Source organism: Nerophis lumbriciformis, linkage group LG15 (assembly GCF_033978685.3).
Source record: "Nerophis lumbriciformis linkage group LG15, RoL_Nlum_v2.1, whole genome shotgun sequence".
Lineage (NCBI taxonomy): Eukaryota > Metazoa > Chordata > Actinopteri > Syngnathiformes > Syngnathidae > Nerophis > Nerophis lumbriciformis.
In genome coordinates, this window is record NC_084562.2 from 19,265,001 (window position 1) to 19,283,988 (window position 18,988).

General features: G+C 45.9%; 1 protein-coding gene across 1 annotated transcript in view; it reads left to right on the plus strand.

Moving 5' to 3' along the window:
• Window positions 1–18,988, plus strand: part of galns (galactosamine (N-acetyl)-6-sulfatase) — a 75,913-nt gene that overhangs the window by 43,703 nt on the left and 13,222 nt on the right. The window contains exon 12 of the mRNA XM_061974760.2: window positions 12,800–12,921. Within this exon, the coding sequence (XP_061830744.1) occupies window positions 12,800–12,921 (122 nt within the window). The remainder of the gene's footprint in view (window positions 1–12,799; window positions 12,922–18,988) is intronic.

Below are 18,988 nucleotides of genomic sequence, written 5' to 3' on the forward strand. Positions count from 1 at the left end.
TATATATATGTGTCTAGCTTGTCTGCTATTGTGTGCTTAGCTGTTGCGTAGATGCTAGTAGCCTATAGCCTACCATGTTTTGTCCGTAAATATCGGATGTTTTAGATGTATTCCGATCCTTTTTTTTTTTTTATGTCGCCGATATTGGACTAATATCCGACAACAATATTGGCTGAGTACACCCCTAATATAGTTATATCCACAAAGGACAGTAAGCTCTCCCGTTTTCAGTCCCTGTAAGTGTAATGAGCGGGTGTCCCAATACTTTCGTCGATACCGCATATTCTAATCACACGTCGAACCCCCTTTTGTGGCTTTCTCTGCTGGTGTCGCGACGAAAATGTCTCATCAGTCGACTGCTGCGTACATCACAGCGTAATGAATATTAACGAGGAGCCCCAAAATCAGCAAACTTGCATCATTCATCAACCAGTAGACTTGTTTGTTTCGGCTCCAGCGGAGAAGTTCCTCCTGGCAATTTACATATCAACATTTCCTGCTGTGGACTTCTTTTGCCATCACGGAGCTTTTTTATAAAAAAAAAAAAAAAAGAATGTAATCAACAACTTTGTGTTGCTTACATGTATCAGGATGAGATGAGATGTTTGAGAAGCAGGACAGCCTTCTCCTCCTCCCGCCTTTTTCTCGGGATTCGGGTTTGCTTTATGCCCCATCGGTCGCTTAAATTGCTCTCTCCCTCAGGGCCGCTGAATCAATAGCAGCCTTCTTTATCATCTCATGCGAACTGAAGTGGAACTTCACAAATAATGGTGTCTGATTGCCTGCAAGTTGCTTATTGATTCGTGCGAGTACATGAGAGAGAGAGAGAGAGCGACTGTGGACGAGAGAAAACCTTTGCATGTACTTTGCGTTGTCCATGAAAATGTCCTCAGGTGAGGCCCCTGTGGGGCCGATTCATACAGTGTAGTTAAACCGTTTATGAAACACATAATGCACTTTATAAATGCACACAGCCCACTTAAAGGGGAACTGCACTTTTTTTTTAAAATGTTGCTTATTGTTCACAATCATTCCGAAAGACAAGAAGACAAAAGTATTTTTGTAGAAAAATCATCTCGTTCTACCTCTAAATCACTTAAAAATGCATCCGAAAACCGCCAACAATACTTTATTTACGTTATGTAACCTGTATAATAACTAAGCTGTAGCGACATTGTTTGTCAGAAAAGTTGTATGTAAATTATCAAAAAAAAATCAGTTCTCTGAGTTCCCAGTGAACAGATAAAAGCTGTTTTAGTTGCACCAAGCCAAAGGCTTGGAAAATTCCGCTGTGTACGATGGGAGGACACGGGAGGGGTAGAGTGGCCGTGCCAGCAATCGGAGGGCTGCTGGTTACTGGGGTTCAATCCCCACCTTCTACCATCCTAGTCACGTCCGTTGTGTCCTTGGGCAAGACACTTCACCCCTTGCTCCTGATGGCTGCTGGTTAGCGCCTTGCATGGCAGCTCCCGCCATCAGTGTATGAATGTGTGTGTGAATGGGCGAATGTGGAAATACTGTCAAAGCGCTTTGAGTACCTTGAAGGTAGAAAAGCGCTATACAAGTATAACCCATTTATCATTTACCGGTATTTATTTATCTACTGTCATCCAAGACCTGCCCAAGCTCGATACAGGACTAGCCCAAGCCCGTGGCATCTTTTTCTTTTGTGTTAATGTGAGCAAAAACAAGAGCGGTTTACAATTTACATACCCCCCATTCCTTTAGAAACAGCTGTTATTATGTAAACAGGGAAAGTCCGAATAAAAAGAATTGGCGTACAATCTTTCGCCAGAGCGTGGTGGAAGACTGTACAGAGAGTACAGTCGCCGCGTCTCTCCTCAAATTGAGCAAAATTTAATCCTGTCTTTGTTTATTTCCTTGCTTCTTGTCTTGTTTAATAGATGTCATCGATGTTTGAACCTGACATTGTTATTGTAAGAGTGTACACTGAGGGACTCTTTTTCTAGCGTAGTAGCACATCGGCATGCTACGTTATTAGCCGTAAAAAGCTAGCTACAGAAAAAGATAAGCTAGTGATGTGTACACTATATTGCCAAAAGTATTTGGCCAGCCATCCAAATGATCAGAATCAGGTGTCCTAATCACTTGGCCCGGCCACAGGTGTATAAAATCAAGCACTTAGGTATGGAGACTGTTTCTACGAACATTTGTGAAATGGGCCGCTCTCAGTGATTTCCAGCGTGGAACTGTCACAGGATGCCACCTGTGCAACAAATCCAGTCGTGATATTTCCTCGCTCCTAAATATTCCAAAGTCAACTGTCGGCTTTATTATAAGAAAATGGAAGAGTTTGGGAACAACAGCAGCTCAGTCACCAAGTGGTCGGCCACGTAAACTGACAGAGAGGGGTCAGCGGAGGAATTATGCTGTGGGGTTGTTTTTCAGGAGTTGGGCTTGTCCCCTTAGTTCCAGTGAAAGGAACTTTGATACCAAAACATTTTGGACAATTCCATGCTCCCAACTTTGTAGGAACAGATGACTGTGCACCAGTGCACAAAGCAAGGTCCATAAAGACATGGATGACAGAGTCTGGTGTGGATGAACTTGACTGGCCTGCACAGAGTCCTGACCTGAACCCGATAGAACACCTTTGGGATGAATTAGAACGGAGACTGAGAGCCAGGCCTTCTCGATCAACATCAGTGTGTGACCTCACCAATGCGCTTTTGGAAGAATGGTGGAAAATTCCTGTAAACACACTCCGCAACCTTGTGGACAGCCTTCCCAGAAGAGTTAAAACTGTAATAGCTGGTGGTGGCCTCTGCGGTGTTCCACGCCATCGTCTGCTAGAGTGGGGGGAACACGGCCAGAGACAGGAGCAGACCCAACAAAGCAACCAAGAGAGCCGACTCAACCCTCGGCCGCCTACTAACTCTCGGCCAGTGTCCAGTCTGCATGTTGTGTCGAAATATCTTGGCTCCAAGTTCCATATTTCAAGCGTCAAAATCGCTTTTACATCACTCTCACTCTTCCTTAGTGCTGGCTTCTATAAGCAGCAGTATATTTAGCTAAATAGTCGTCTTTGTTGTCTGTTACCAAGTCTGCCATGTTTAGAACACACACTCGTGTTTGTTTCCGGAAGCAGTAGCACACATTTGTTGCCAGAAGTCGGAAGTGCGCTGCTTTGGTAACAGGAATCAATGCACGGAAATAATCAGTCCCGGAATTGATTGGAAGATGCGGGAAGAACTGTGGACATTCTTGTGATTTGGATAACATCGGACTGTCTGCCCCGTAGGATGAATTTTGAGGACCAATTTAGAGTGAAAAGCACATTTTATTTTCACTGGCATACAAAACATTCTAAGTTGAATTGTTTCCCTGGCTATGAGACTCTCCTGAAGGACAGTGCAGTGAAGACACAACAAAGACACACTTGTTGTTGTTGACTTTGTACTAGCGACTGCACGACATTAAGGCCGCCGAATAGAGACACGCGGCAGGCTTACACACACACGCATGCATCCACAAAAATACACGCCACACACACATACTCCAACGCTCTTGACGCGAATCCCTTAGGGGTGAGGGACGGCTGGGCAGCGCCTGAAGAGCTGCAACCTGCCACCGTGGCCCCCACTCCCTCCCTTTTGTCGCTAGTCTCGAGATGTTGTAATATGTATATGGGCTTTGCTATGGAGGTTTTTTCCCACTCCAGGGAGCCCAGTCTAGATTGTATTTTTTTACTCATCCTCCCCCAGCGTTGACCTTTTTCCCATCTTTTACGGGGCGCCTCGTGGCGACCCATCAGCGTTCCTGTTCCGTAACCCTGTACACCGTTTGTTTGTCTAATCTTGAACGGGTTTGTGCTGAAAACAATGTTTCGTTGTGCTTGTGCAATGACAATAAAGACCGACCTAGCTATTACAATTATCAAAATACGGCAAATATTGATTATAATAATAATAATAATAATCCATCCATCCATTTTCTACCGCCTATTCCCTTTGGGGTCGCGGGGGGCGCTGGAGCCTATCTCAGCTACAATCGTGCGGAAGGCGGTGTACACCCTGGACAAGTCGCCACCTCATCGCAGATAGACAGACAACATTCACACTCACATCCACACACTAGGGCCAATTTAGTGTTGCCAATCAACCTATCCCCAGGTGCATGTCTTTGGAAGTGGGAGGAAGCCGGAGTACCCGGAGGGAACCCACGCAGTCACGGGGAGAACATGCAAACTCCACACAGAAAGATCCCGGGATTGAACCCAAGACTACTCAGGACCTTCGTATTGTGAGGCAGATGCACTAACCCCTCTCCCACCATGCTGCCCAATAATAACAATAATAATAATAGATTGTATTTGTAAAAAGCACTTTACATTGAGTAAACAACCTCAAAGTGCTACAGTGTATTAAAAATAAAAATAAAATAAAAAGATAATAAAAAAAATAAAAACTAGAACAGCCAAATAGCTAAAACTAGTATGCATATGTCTAAAAAAACAAAGGTTTTTTTTTAAAAAAAAGAAGGGTTTTTAAGCCTTTTTTAAAAGCATCCACAGTCTGTGGTGCCCTCAGGTGGTCAGGGAGAGCGTTCCACAGACTGGGAGCGGCGGAGCAGAAAGCCCGGTCTCCCATTGTTCGTAGCTTTGTCCTCGGACGTTGGAGGAGGTTAGCCTGTCCGGAGCGGACATATCACATATTGTTATGAACGTTTGAGACTACATTATATATATATATACATATGTATATATATGTATATACTTGCAGTATGTATATAAAACATTGCAGGAGGGTTTTGAAGTTGTTTTAAAGGGCTTTGAAGGCTACAACAGTGACTTCCATTAGCCGCATCTTTCAAGCGTTTTAAAATTATCTTTAAAATCGTAAAAAAAAAGAAAGACGTATGTTCGTGTCTCTCATAATGATTGTTAACGATAGGCAAAATTCCAAAAAAAAGTGCAGTTCCCCTTTAAAACCTCATCTTTAGCCTTAGAATTCACTTGAATCGACCTATTGGGATTGACGTTGCCCCTTCTGTTGACAATCAAGACTTCCCTGCCATGTCGCACTGCCTCGTTATAATTCAACTTTCTCTCAGCGTTGTGCAAAATAAACAGGGGTGCGTGTGTGTTTGTGTGAGGAAGGAATTACAGGTTAATAGCCAGGAGAGGTATCACTCCAGGCTGCTCAGCCATGAGGAAAATGAGAATTTTCACTGGCTTAAAAGGCTCCTGTCAAAGGAACGTGACGTTAATATTTCAAAGTAGTCATGACTTCGGGTCTTTTGTGCCACGAGACCTGTAGGGTCTCTTTGTGGAGCGCTTTAACCTCACAATATTATGACGTTACGCTCACCTAATGCCACACTTGATATGTTTCATGCAAATAAAAATCTACGTACTATGAAGCAAGCCAAGTCAACTCAAATGTTCATAGAAAATGCACAAAAATGTCAACACAATATCATGTTTTAACTAAGCCATTACACAGAAAGCTTGTTATTAGGAAAAAAAGAAACCCTCCACCCCTTTCCGGATGCCCGTCTTGGTTGAGGTCTGCTGGGTGTCGTCCCCGCATGTGTTTTATCGTGGCACTTAGGTGCGTTGCATGGTTTCTGCGGTGTTGCATGGCGGCCAACTGCGGCGTGTAGGATCTCCTCCTTTCCTTTCTCCTCCGGGGGAGGATCTGCCAAGGCTGTTCCATCTCCATTGTTGGGGTCCCTGCAAGTGGGGCGGATGGTTCCCATGGGGCAGGCCCTGCTGTGCTCTCCTAGGGCGGGTTTGGGCTTGTGGGGGCCCGGCTGGTTGCTTGTGGGGTGCAGTGTTCTTCCCTGTGTCTCCTGCTTCTTCCGTGCCTTGTCCTCTGCCGGGCGCATCTGTCTACAGCCAGCGGCGGCACGGTGGGCATGGTTCTGCTGGTCCTGCTGTGGCCGACTTGAGTGTGTAAGCCTGCGGCAGGGTTGGGCTTGTGGGGGCCCGGTTGCTTGCGGGCTGAAGTGGTCTTCCCGTCCGGCTGTGGGGCGTCTCTGGGCCCCTCGGGGCGGGGCGTCCCGTCTTTCTGCCCGCCTCGGGTATGGTCTCTCGCTGGCTTGGGGGCAGGCTGTCTCCTGCATCTTCCGTGCCTTGTCCTCTGACGGGCGCATCTGTGTACAGCCAGCGGCGGCACGGTGGGCCCGGTTCTGGTGGTCCTTCTCCGGCCGACTTGGCTTTGTCGGCCTGGGGTAGGCCCTACCGTGCTCTCCTGGGGCGGGGTTGAGCTCATGGGGGCCCGGTTGCTTGTGGGGTGGAGTGTTCTTCCCGTCCGGCTGCGGGGAGTCTCTGGGCGGCTCGGGGCGGGGCGTCCCGTCTTTCTGCCCGCCTCGGGTATGGTCTCTCGCTGGCTTGAGGGCTGGCTGTCTCCTGCTTCTCCCGTGCCTTTTCCTCTGCCGGGCGCATCTGTCTACAGCCAGCGGCGGCACGGTGGGCCTGGTTCCATCTGGTCCCTCTGTGGCCGACTTGGGTGTGTCGGCCTGGGGCAGGCCCTGCCGTGCTCTTCTGGGGCGGGGTTGGGCTTTTGGGGGTCCGGTTGCTTGTGGGCTGCAGTGGTCTTCCCGTCCGGCTGTGGGGCGTCTCTGGGCCCCTTGGGGCAGGGCGTCCCGTCTCTCTGCCCGCCTTTGGTGTAATCTCTCTCTGGCTTGAGGGCTGGCTGTCTACTGCTTCTCCCGTGTCTTGTCCTCTGCCGGGCGCATCTGTCTACAGCCAGCGGCGGCACGGTGGGCCCGGTTCTGGTGGTCCTGCTGTGGCCGACTTGTGTGTGTCGGCCTTGGGCAGGCCTTGCTGTGCTCTTCTGAGGCGGGTTTGGGCTCGTGGGGGTCCGGTTGCTTGTGGGGTGCAGTGGTCTTCCCATCCGGCTGCGGGGAGTCTCTGGGCCTCTCGGGGCGGGGCGTACCGTCTTTCTGCCCGCCTCGGGTATGGTCTCTCGCTGGCTTGGGGGCTGGCTGTCTCCTGCTTCTCCCGTGCCTTGTCCTCTGCAGGGCGCATCTGTCTACAGCCAGCGGCGGCGTGGTGGGCTCAGAGAAAATTTTTTGTGTCTTTGGTTGTTTTGCAGCTTCTGCCATGATAGCCGTAATTACACGTAGACGTTGGCATCGACTTCCGTCTTTTTAACGAATGTAAAGCAAGTCAACACATTTTTAGTTTTTTGTGTGGCCCTCGTTAATGTTGCTAAGTGCCAGTGAGAGCGATACAGACCCCACACAGGTGTCATTAGATTAGTTGTAAGTCCATGTATCATCCCAGAAGTAATGAAGATATTTAATGAAGGTTGAAAATTTACTTAGTGCTGCTTTGTTTGTTTGACATTGTCATTACTGCCACAAGTGGAGGAAACGTGTATTACAACTGAATACACATACGTACTGAGAAACATACATTTTTTGGCGGCCCAACAATAAGCCTGATGGTTGAAGAAAAAGCGACTGGGATGAGAATCAGCACCTCCAAGTCCGAGTCCATGGTTCTTGCCCGGAAAAGGGTGGAGCGCCATCTCCGGGTTGGGGAGGAGATCTTGCCCCAAGTGGAGGAGTTCAAGTACCTCGGAGTCTTGTTCACGAGTGACAGAAGAATGGATCGTGAGATCGACAGGCGGATTGGTGCGGCGTCTTCAGTAATGCGGACGCTGTATCGATCCGTTGTGGTGAAGAAGGAGCTGAGCCGGAAGGCAAAGCTCTCGATTTACCGGTCGATCTACGTTCCCATCCTCACCTATGGTCATGAGCTTTGGGTTATGACCGAAAGGACAAGATCACGGGTACAAGCGGCCGAAATGAGTTTCCTCCGCCGGGTGGCGGGGCTCTGGCTTAGAGATAGGGTGAGAAGCTCTGCCATCCGGGGGGAGCTCAAAGTAAAGCCGCTGCTCCTCCACATCGAGAGGAGCCAGATGAGGTGGTTCGGGCATCTGGTCAGGATGCCACCCGAACGCCTCCCTAGGGAGGTGTTTAGGGCACGTCCGACCGGTAGGAGGCCGCGGGGAAGACCCAGGACACGTTGGGAAGACTATGTCTCCCGGCTGGCCCGGGAACGCCTCGGGGTCCCACAGGAAGAGCTGGATGAAGTGGCTGGAGAGAGGGAAGTCTGGGCTTCCCTGCTTAGGCTGCTGCCCCCGCGACCCGACCTCGGATAAGCGGAAGAAGATGGATGGATGGATGGATGGATGGATGGTTGAGGATAAACTGGATTAGTTCATTCTGTAAGGTGAAGGCCAAGAATGTTTAGAAACATATAATCTTTTGACACTCGTCATATTCCTTTCGTCTTTTTTTGACCGCAGCGTTACGTCTTGTGCTCCTGCAGCTGAGCTCTGCTTGGGTTTGAAGTCATCCTCTCGGCCCCTCATATCATTCATGTCCCGGGAGACGCGGGGTCCTCGCTCTCATGTGTCGGCTCCAAGAAGCAAAGAGATGCACGCACCAGGCCTCTCTCTTCTCTCTCCGCTGGGATGATCTCTTTTTTTTGTTTTTCCCCCTCTCTCTCCTTCTTTTCTGCATTTCTAAGTCGTCTGCTTTCAAAGGCGGTGGCAGTCGGGATCAGACAAACCTCTGCGGGGCAGCGGGTATCTATCTTTCGCCGTTGCTCTCTTCAATATGTATTTCGAGGTGTTCGGCTGGGCCGTCTCAGAGGGGGGCAGGAACTGTGCCTTACACATGAAAGCTTTTTCAATTTTACTTATGCTCGCTGAAAAGTATGTGTTTTTTTTTGAAGAAGAAGAAGAAGAAGAAGGAGGCGTATCTCCAGGGGGTTCTGGAGGAGTGTGTGTGTGTGTGTGTGTGTGTGTGTGTGTGTGTGTGTGTGTGTGTGTGTGTGTGTGTGTGTGTGTGAGACCCAATCATGATGCCCACCAAAGTGTAGCCAGAAGAGATGAAGGTGTCACAAGAAAGACATGCTAACATTTGCACCTCTTTGAAAAGCAACACTAACACCGTGGCTATGTTCAACAGGGTATTTGGAAACAACTGTGAACTTTGACCCCGGGGTCTGATATCTTTCCGAATGTGTGGAGCGTCTCAATTGGTAAACATGGTCGGACACCTTATGCAGCAAGTCTCGTCTATGTAAAATCAATAGACTGCTATAGAAAAAATAATGCTTGAGTAAGTTATGCACGTTAAAAAGGACCTGTGTATATGTATGACCTTTGTTTTTGTCAGGTACACTATATTGCCAAAAGTATTTGGCCACCCATCCAAATGATGAGAATCAGGTGTCCTAATCACTTGGTGTATAAAATCAAGCAGTTTCTACAAACATTTGTGAAAGAATGGGCCGCTCTCAGTGATTTCCAGCGTGGAACTGTCATAGGATGCCACCTGTGCAACAAATCCAGTCATGATATTTCCTCGCTCCTAAATATTCCAAAGTCAACTGTCGGCTTTATTATAAGAACATTTTAAGAGTTTGGGAACAACAGCAACTCAGCCACCAAGTGGTAGGCCAGGTAAACTGACACAGAGGGGTCAGCGGATGCTGAAGCGCATAGTGCAAAGACTTTCTGCACAGTCAGTTGCTACAGAGCGCCAAACTTCATGTGACCTTCCAATTAGCCCACGTCCAGTACGCAGAGAGCTTCATGGAATGAGTTTCCATGGCCGAGCAGCTGCATCTAAGCCATACATCACCAAGTCCAATGCAAAGCGTGGGATGCAGTGGTGTAAAGTACGTCGCCATTTGACTGTAAGCAGTGGAGACGCGTTCTCTGGAGGGATGAATCACGCTTTTCCATCTGGCAATCTGATGGACCAGTCTGGGTTTGGAGGTTGCCAGGAGAACGGTACATTTCGGACTGCAGTGTGCCGAGTGAGAAATTATGGGGGAGGAGGAATTATGGTGTGGGGTTGTTCTTCATTAGTTGGGCTTGGCCCCTTAGTTCCAGTGAAAGGAACTTTGAATGCTCCAGGATACCAAAACATTTTGGTTTCAATCTTGTGGGAACAGTTTGGAGCGGGCCCCTTCCTCTTCCAACATGACTGTGCACCAGTGCACAAAGCAATGTCCATAAAGACATGGATGACAGAGTCTGGTGTGGATGAACTTGACTGGCCTGCACAGAGTCCTGACCTGGACCTGATAGAACACCTTTGGGATGAATTAGAACGGAGACTGAGAGCCAGGCCTTCTCTACCAACATCAGTGTGTGACCTCACCAATGCGCTTTTGGAAGAATGGTGGAAAATTCCTATAAACACACTCCGCAACCTTGAAGTTGAAGCTGTAATAGCTGCAAAAGGTGGACGGACATCATATTGAACCCTATGGGTTAGGAATGGGATGACACTTCAAGTTCATATGTGAGAGAGAAAAAAAATCAGTCTAAGCCTGGGCCCCTGGAGAGGCCAAGGGGAAAAAAACTCATAGCCATAGCACACATAAGCATGTGTGTTAGAGGGAAACATCAAAGAACACAAAGGGCATTAAAGACATTAAAAGAGCAGAGCTGATGCAACCAGACATTTCTACATACAGCTACAAAAGTTTAAAAAAAAACATTTAAACATATACAATAAGCGGTAGAAAATGGATGGATGGATACACTGTGGTGGCCTCTGCGGTGTTCCACACCATCGTCTGCTGGGGTGGGGGGAGCATGGCCAGGGACAGGAGCAGACCCAACAAAGCAACCAAGAGAGCCGACTCCACCCTCGGCCGCCCACTCACTCCCGACCAGTGTCCAGTCCGCATGGATGAGCGAGGATGCGTCCAAGCATAGTACATAGTTAGCATCGTACAATTAGCATGCTAGCTTTTATTTGAGCTAATTTTTTTGTTACTTGACTCTACAAGGCCAGCGCGTGCTAACAGTTAGCTATTTCAGTTCGGCTTTGGCTCTTCAGCATTCAGGATTCAGGATGCTTTATTTTTGTCCATTCTTTAACATGTACAAGACACATTAGAACTGAAATTACATTTTCGGCACAGTACCACGAAGAGGAGACATACGTTACAGGGAGACAAGACGGGACCGCCAACGGATCAGCCACTTACGGCGCTCCTTAAAAAAAGGTGGGGAAAAGGTGATATTGGGATAGGGGGGAAGAGTACAAAAATATCAGTCAAAGGCTGGACCCTCGGGAGGGGGTCCAGATTGAGTCCAAGGGAAAAAAAACCTCATTTGCCATAGCACACATAAACATGTTACATATAATCACAACAACTCGCAACAGAGGGGGTGGGGTTGGTTGGGCCCCTGGAGAATTGAATTAGAATTGATTTTAAAACCTTGCTGTTTGTTTTTAAAGCTTTACATGGACTGGCACCTCAGTATATCTCGGACCTCATCCAAATTTACACTCCTGCGCGCGCTCTGAGGTCCGAGAGCCAGATCCAGCTCGTGGTGCCCAAGACCAGACTTAAATCCAGGGGAGACAGGGCCTTCTCTGTGGTCGGCCCTAAGCTCTGGAACACTCTGCCCCTCCATGTTCCAACTGCTCCCACAGTGGAGTGTTTTAAGTCTCGTCTTAAGACCCACTTTTATTCTTTAGCTTTTAACACTACGTGAGTTGTGTGGTCCTCTGTCCTCTGTTGTCCTCTGTGTTTTTTATACATTTTGATTTCTATTAATGTTTTAATTGGTTTTACCCTTTAAAATCGTTTTTAATCATATTTATTTTCATATTGGTTTTATATTGGTTTTATATTTATTAATTTGTTTGTTTTTATTCAGTCATTGGTGGAGCTAAGGATAATATTTGAATATTGTTTTTAATATTGTTTTTAATATTGTTTTTAATATTGTTGTGCAGCACTTTGGAAACATTTTTGTTGTTTAAATGTGCTATATAAATAACGTGGATTGGACTGCGATGAGGTGGCGACTTGTCCAGGGTGTACCCCGCCTTCCGCCCGATTGTAGCTGAGATTGGCTCCAGCGCCCCCCGCGACCCCAAAGGGAATAAGCGGTAGAAAATGGATGGATGGATGGATTGGATTAGATTGGAGGCCGGCCTGCTGCTTTAAAGCGCTACTCAGCCGTCCATCACCCTGAAGGGGAATCAAGCGGTGGTGAAGGCGTGGGGTGGGGGTGGGGAGTGTGTTTGTGAATATGCCCATTGTCTTTGGGTGTAGTGGTGTTGTGTTCATAGGCCTGAGGTCGTTCTGCATGCTATGCAAGCAAAGTACGACTTCCAGGTGTCGTTGAGGAGGGAGGGATTCACACAAAATTGTTATAGTTTTTAGAAAAAAATATGTAAATTGCAGTGACGTGTGGTCACTGCAATTTTTTCTTTCCATCATGGAAAGAAAAAAAAAGTGATTATACTATAAAGTTATTTTCCATTTAACTTCACCAGTTTTAGATTATTTTTATTCAAAATCGCTGAATTTTCACATTTACCGTTCAAATACTGAGAAGAGACGGTGCGGTGATCAGCAGCCAGTTGAGGCACGTCACTCAGTTGTGCCTCAACATGGATTGCGGACTCGGCTAACTGCTGGCCTGCTGTGCAGTGAGACCGTATTGCTATATGAATTATATTATACATTTCCATAGTTTAGTTAGCTGAGGTATATAATGTACAGTGTATTTTGTCAACAACTGTATGTGTGTAAAGTATTTCTTGTGCTGAGCAATCATAAAACTGCTGCGAAGACGCACTGGCTGAGGCTCGCGTAATCCCGCCTCCTGGTGCCGGTTAATGCACCTCACCGCACGTCACTGGTAAATTGTACTGGTTTTGAAGGTGAAAAATCATGTCGAAAAGGTTCGTGCATCTTTGATGATAAGACTAATAAGATAATGTTTATTGTGTAGTAAAAAAAAACCAACAACAGTAAAATCTGTCTGTTCTCTTTCAGGGTGTGAACTTCTGTCCGGGTCAGGAGGTGCTGGGCGTGACCACACACGAGCAGACGGAGCACACCATGCAGCCTCTCATTTTCCACCTGGGCCGGGATCCTGGGGAGAAGTTCCCTATCAGGTCAGTCGGTCTGGCATTTGCAAGTAGAGTGAACGAGGGCGATAAACCAAACAAAGAAGAAAGAGAAAAAAAAAGAGCGCGGCGGGAAAACGAGGCGAGAAGAGGAGGACGGTTTACTGCCGCTTGCACGGACTGCTGATGAGATCAATGCGGACTCTGCGGCAGAAATACGAAGGCCGCCGATTGATCCGCTCAGTGGGAGTGCGCCTGATTGCACCCTTGTCTTTTGTGATTGCAAACAGCCTCCTTAAAGATTGCCGTGTCACATTCGGCCCTCCCTTACACTGCCGCCGCCGGTTAAAATTGCAGGATAAATTGTTCAGGCCCAGATCCAGAGCGAGTGCTGTTTAATAAGGTGTTGTGTCGTTTGGCTGCAGCTCAGAGGAGAGCGAGGCTCCCAACAAGAAGACTGAATGAGGGCGTAAATACGTTATAGACGGACTAGACTCGGGGCACCTCTTCATCAATCAAAGATTCCACTTGATTAAATTCAATTTGTTGTGTATTAGGCAGTGTTGGGTTAGTTACTGAAAACCAGTAACTAGTTCAGGGGTCGGCAACCCGCGGCTCCGGAGCCGCATGCGGCTCTTTGATCACTCTGATGCGGCTCAGCAGCTTACTTGCTGAACCCCCCAATTGTCCCGTGAGACTTCCGGATTTAGGTGCCTCTCGCAGAAAACTCCCGGGAATGATATACACCGATTTTCACCCTTAAAGCTATATTAAGGGTGTGCCGTGATGGTACAACATTTAGCGCCCTCTACATTCTGTATTGACAGCGTGCCAGCCCAACACTTGTTTTACAATATACATCTTCTGCTTGCACACGTAAGTGACAGCAAGGCATACTTGGTCAACAGCCACACAGGTTACACTGACGGTGGTCATATAAAACAACTTTAACACTCTTACTAATAATGCTCCACACTTTGAACCAAAACCAAACAAGAATGACAAACATATTTCGGGAGAACATCTGCACCTTAACACAACATAAACACAACAGAACAACCACCCAGAATCCCATGCAGCCCTGACTCTTCCGGGCTACATTATACACCCCTGCTACCACCAAACCCCGCCCCACCCCAAGCCTGCTAAAGTTAAAAGTTAAAGTTAAAGTACCAATGATTGTCACACACACACTAGGTGTGGCGAGATTATTCTCTGCATTTGACCCATCACCCTTGATCACCCCCTGGGAGGTGAGGGGAGCAGTGGGCAGCAGCGGTGGCCGCGCCCGGGAATCATTTTGGTGATTTAACCCCCAATTCCAACCCTTGATGCTGAGTGCCAAGCAGGGAGGTAATGGGTCCCATTTTTATAGTCTTTGGTATGACCCGGCCGGGGTTTGAACTCACAACCTACCGATCTCAGGGCGGACACTCTAACCACTAGGCCACTGAGTAGCTCCCTCTGTGCGTTGGTTGAGGTGGGCGGGGTTTGGTAGCGGGGGTGTATAATGTATCCCGGAAGAGTTAGGGCTGCATGGGATTCTGGGTATTTGTCCTGTTGTGTTTATGTTGTGTTAAGGTGCAGATGTTCTCCTGAAATGTGTTTGTCATCCTTGTTTGGTGTGGGTTCACAGTGTGGTGCATTATTAGTAAGAGTGTTAAAGTTTTTTTTTTATACCGCCACCGTCAGTGTAACCTGTGTGGTTGTTGACCAAGTATGCCTTGCTGTCACCTACATAAGCAAGCAGAAGCACCATACAACTTGTGGCTGATCAGGCACGCTAGTTGTAGTGGGCTCTATATGCTGTACCATCACGGCACGCATGACGCTGACAAGCGCTACTCATTCAAACCCCGCGTGCCGCACCAGCTTATAAATTCCATATAAAGGTGTGGGCAGCGTGTCTGAGACTCCTGGTTTATACATAGTACAAAGCAAAAAAAAATTTTTATAGTCAGTATTATTTCATTGAAAATTTCAAAAAATTTTGCGGCTCCCATTGTTTTCTATAATTTGTGAAACTGGTCAAAATGGCTCTTTGACTGGTAAAGGTTGCCGACCCCTGAACTAGTTACAGTTACTAGTTACTTTATTTCAAAAGTAATTCAGTTACTAACTCAGTTACTTACACCAAAAAGTAATGCGTTACTGTGAAAAGTAACTATTTAGTTACTTATATATATATTTGTATTTTTTTTTTTTTTTAAGGCCCCCTTTAATGCCCTTTTAGCCTTCATTTCACTACTGTTATTGCACTGGAGAATAATACAATCTGTTGTTCAACTTGACATGCATTTGCATCACTGAACTCTGCTAAGCAATGTGGTCTACATACAACACACAATGACAAATATGTTTCAAAGGGCCAATTTGTTTCAGGCCAGAACAAATTGACAAAACTATTTTAAATAGCTGCAACATAACATACATAAGTAACAAACAGCATAATAACAACATAGCTGTAAACCAGGGAAGGCACACACTACATACACAAAGCCTAACCAGGCGTTTTTTTCTCTCAGGGAATTCTGAAATAAAATCATGTCTGAAGCCCAAAACACTCTTCACATTTCCCCAGTTTTAGTTTAGAGATAAGGAAAGATTAGCCTGGCCCACTAGCATCCCTCTTTATGTTTGTGAACTTTATAGTCTATACATTTAGACTGATGTGATAATCAAACACTCTAGAAGTCTAGAATGAACGAGCAAAAGTATATAAGAGAATTGACAGAGTGTGTGTACCTTCAGTGCGCAGTGCCTCGTTAAAATCCAGCCGCTGTTGCTTAGGAGGTGAAGTGTGTCTCTGTTTACGAGCTTCGTCGAAGCATGTTGCTTTTGTAGCTGTTTCAGCAGATTTGAATTGCTAGGATAGGATCTTTGATCCAAGACACAACTTACATTTAACTAAAATGTTATTTTCTTTGTGGTCAACAAAAGAAAAGTAGTGAGAATATCTCCATGTTAAGAAACTCGGCTTCGGGCTTCGCCATGTCTTGTTAGTAAACACAGACACGCCCCCTCCCACACACACACACACACATACAGCGAGCGGCGCACCTCTTCCTTGTCGCCTCTTCCGCAGCGCTCCAATAAAACACACTCAGATCTTAGTTTCTAGCCGATACTACATAAAAAATAACGTAAAATAACGCAGTAACGCATTATGTAGTAACGGTAACTGAGTTACTGAATATAAAAAATAATGCGTTAGATTACTATTTACCGCCGAAAGTAACTTTGTAACGCGTTAGTCCCAACACTGGTATTAGAGGAGGCTAGCCTTTGTTAAGCGAATAAATTTACTTACCGTATGAACAGGATTCGGAATCGACAGGACAAAAGTAAACATCGAAATGTACCGTATTTTTTGGAGTATAAGTCGCACCTGCCAAAAATGCATAATAAGGAAGGAAAAAAACATATATAAATCGCACTGGAGCCCGGCCAAACTATGAAAAAAACTGCGACTTATAGTCCGAAAAATACGGTAGTTTTCCTTTTAAAAGGCATGTTACATGTTACAATTGTGCTGTTTTGGGGGAGCCAAAGTATTTTATTAAGACCTATCATTCACAATCCTTACGAGAACATGTGTTTTTCTTTTTTTAATATATTCTAACTCGTGAAATGAATTAAGTGAAGTGAATTATATTTATTTAGCGCTTTTCTCCAAGCGCTTTACTTAGTGAAACCCAATACCTAAGTTACATTTTAAACCAATGTGGATGGCACTGGGAGCAGGTGGGTAAAGTGTCTTGCCCAAGGACACAACGGCAGTGACTAGGATGGCAGAAGTTGGGATCGAATCTGGAACCCTCAAGTTGCTGGCACGGCCACTCTACCAACCGAGCTAACATGTTGACCAAAGAACCACCATTACATGTTGTGTAGACCACAAGGAAGTGTTTTACATTTAGAAAAAAAATAATAATAATATGACTCCTTCAACTGATTGGAGAGCTAGCGTCCGCAGCTAGTGGGTCCATGACGATGACTTCTGTTTTGTTTGACCATCCGTTTTACTGCCGTGTTACGGGCACCATTTGAAAACAATTGAAATACGTAAATAAACATTTATCAATATTGCCCTGTGAATATCTCCTTTAAATTGTATATATTTGCGCCCTATAATCCAGTGTGCCTTATATATGAACAAAAAAGATCAAAAATAGACCATTCATCGGCAGTGCGCCTTATAATCCGGTGCGCCCTATGGTCTGGAAAGTACGGTACTTTCATTGTTAGCTGACTTTTGCTAGTGTATATTTACGAGTTTACCGCCCCGATATATAGCCTCGGCGTTAGGGCTTATGACAACAAAGGTGCTACTACTTGGTTAATATGCAGGTCATCACATGTAAATGGAATATTGTTAGCGGGTATATGTATTTAGGATATTTGACTGATCACTTCTTATATCTTTGTGATCGACCTCTCTCCTCTGCCATTGGCTGCTTTGTCTCACATCTTTTTTAACCCCCCGTGTCTCTTTCTTCATGCACTATCGGCGTAGACGTGAGATTGGATGATAAAATATTCATTTCTCTGCTGGCCATATACCTTCGTCGACCTGAAACAACATAAAAAAGCACAACCAATCAATACGCAGCACATGTGCAGAGTGCTTAGCGCAGTGTAGACGATACACACTTGACTTTTCACACACACACTATCAAAAATAGTGATACCCTTCACATTTGAGTCGATACGGATTCACAGTACCTGGCGGTCGTTTGTTTGGAAAACACGTTTTAGGAACGCCCTCGTTGGCTTCAAAAAGTCCCACCTGGCCAGCATAAACTCAGAAAGGTTCTCGAAGAACTAAGTAGATTTTGGTGGAAACACAGCGAGAACTTTTATTTACGTGGGGAAGAACCTGAAAAGGTTCCTGTGGTGGAAAAGGGACGATTTGTCTTTTGTTGAGTACTGTACTTATTACACACCGGCCGTTGTGCAATTTAGTTGTAGCTTTCATTACCGAATTCGAATGTGTCGAAATAGCCATGTAAAATCGCTAATGCTAATCCGTAGCATGTCTATGGCAAATCCAATGTAAAGTATCATCGAGCTAGCACACTTTGAAAAGTAGAGCCTTACTGTACGGTCGAGTGCAGCGACGTGGCGTGCAGTTCCAATTCCAAGGCGTTAGCTGGCAGTGCTGTGTTGCCATACTTAGGAAGTAGTCTTTGCCATTAAGTTGAATGTGCCAGTCTTTTCTTGCGTTGAGCCCTACAAAGTAGTTAAACTATAAGTGTTGTATTTATTACTCACCAGCCGTTTGATTGTAACGTGCCTCGTCGTTGTAGTATTCAAATTCGGAGGGGTTGAAATTGCCATTTAAAATTGCTAATGCTAATCCGCAGCAATGTCCATGGCAAATCCAATGTAAAGTAGCATCAAGCTAGCGCACTTTGAAAAGTGGAGCCTTACTGTGCGGTCGAGTGCAGCAACGTGGCGTGCAGTTGCAATTCCAAGGCGTTAGCTGGCAGTGCTGTGTCGCCATACTTAGGAAGTAGTCTTTGCCATTAAGTTGAATGTGCCAGTCTTTTCTTGCGTTGAGCCCTACAAAGTATTTAAACTATAAGTGTTGTATTTATTACTCACCAGCCGTTGGATTGTAACGTGCCTCGTCGTCGTAGTTTTCAAATTCGTAGGTGTTGAAATTGCCATTTAAAATTGCTAATGCTAATCCGTAGCAATGTCTATGGCAAATCCAATGTATATTAGCAGCAAGCTTGGGCATTTTGAAAAGCATAGTCTTACTTTGCATTCATGTGTTTTCTATCAGGCATACTTGCTTTGGTAGCATGGGAAATTGCAACATTACAGTCTGAATCCGCTCAATTGCTGGTACTTTTTGAAGAAGAATAAATGTTAATTTTCTAATAATAAAATCTCTTGTTTTATTAATATAGCATTTAACACTGAGTTATGTTGTCCAGTTTTTACCATGTTTTCTTACACCTCTCCTCTGCAAGTATTATATAGTAAACGTTGCCTGCAGTTGCAATTCCAAGGCGTTAGCTGGCAGTGCTGTGTCGCCATACTTTGGAAGTAGTCTTTGCCATTAAGTTGAATGTGCCAGTCTTTTCTTGTGTTGAGCCCTACAAAG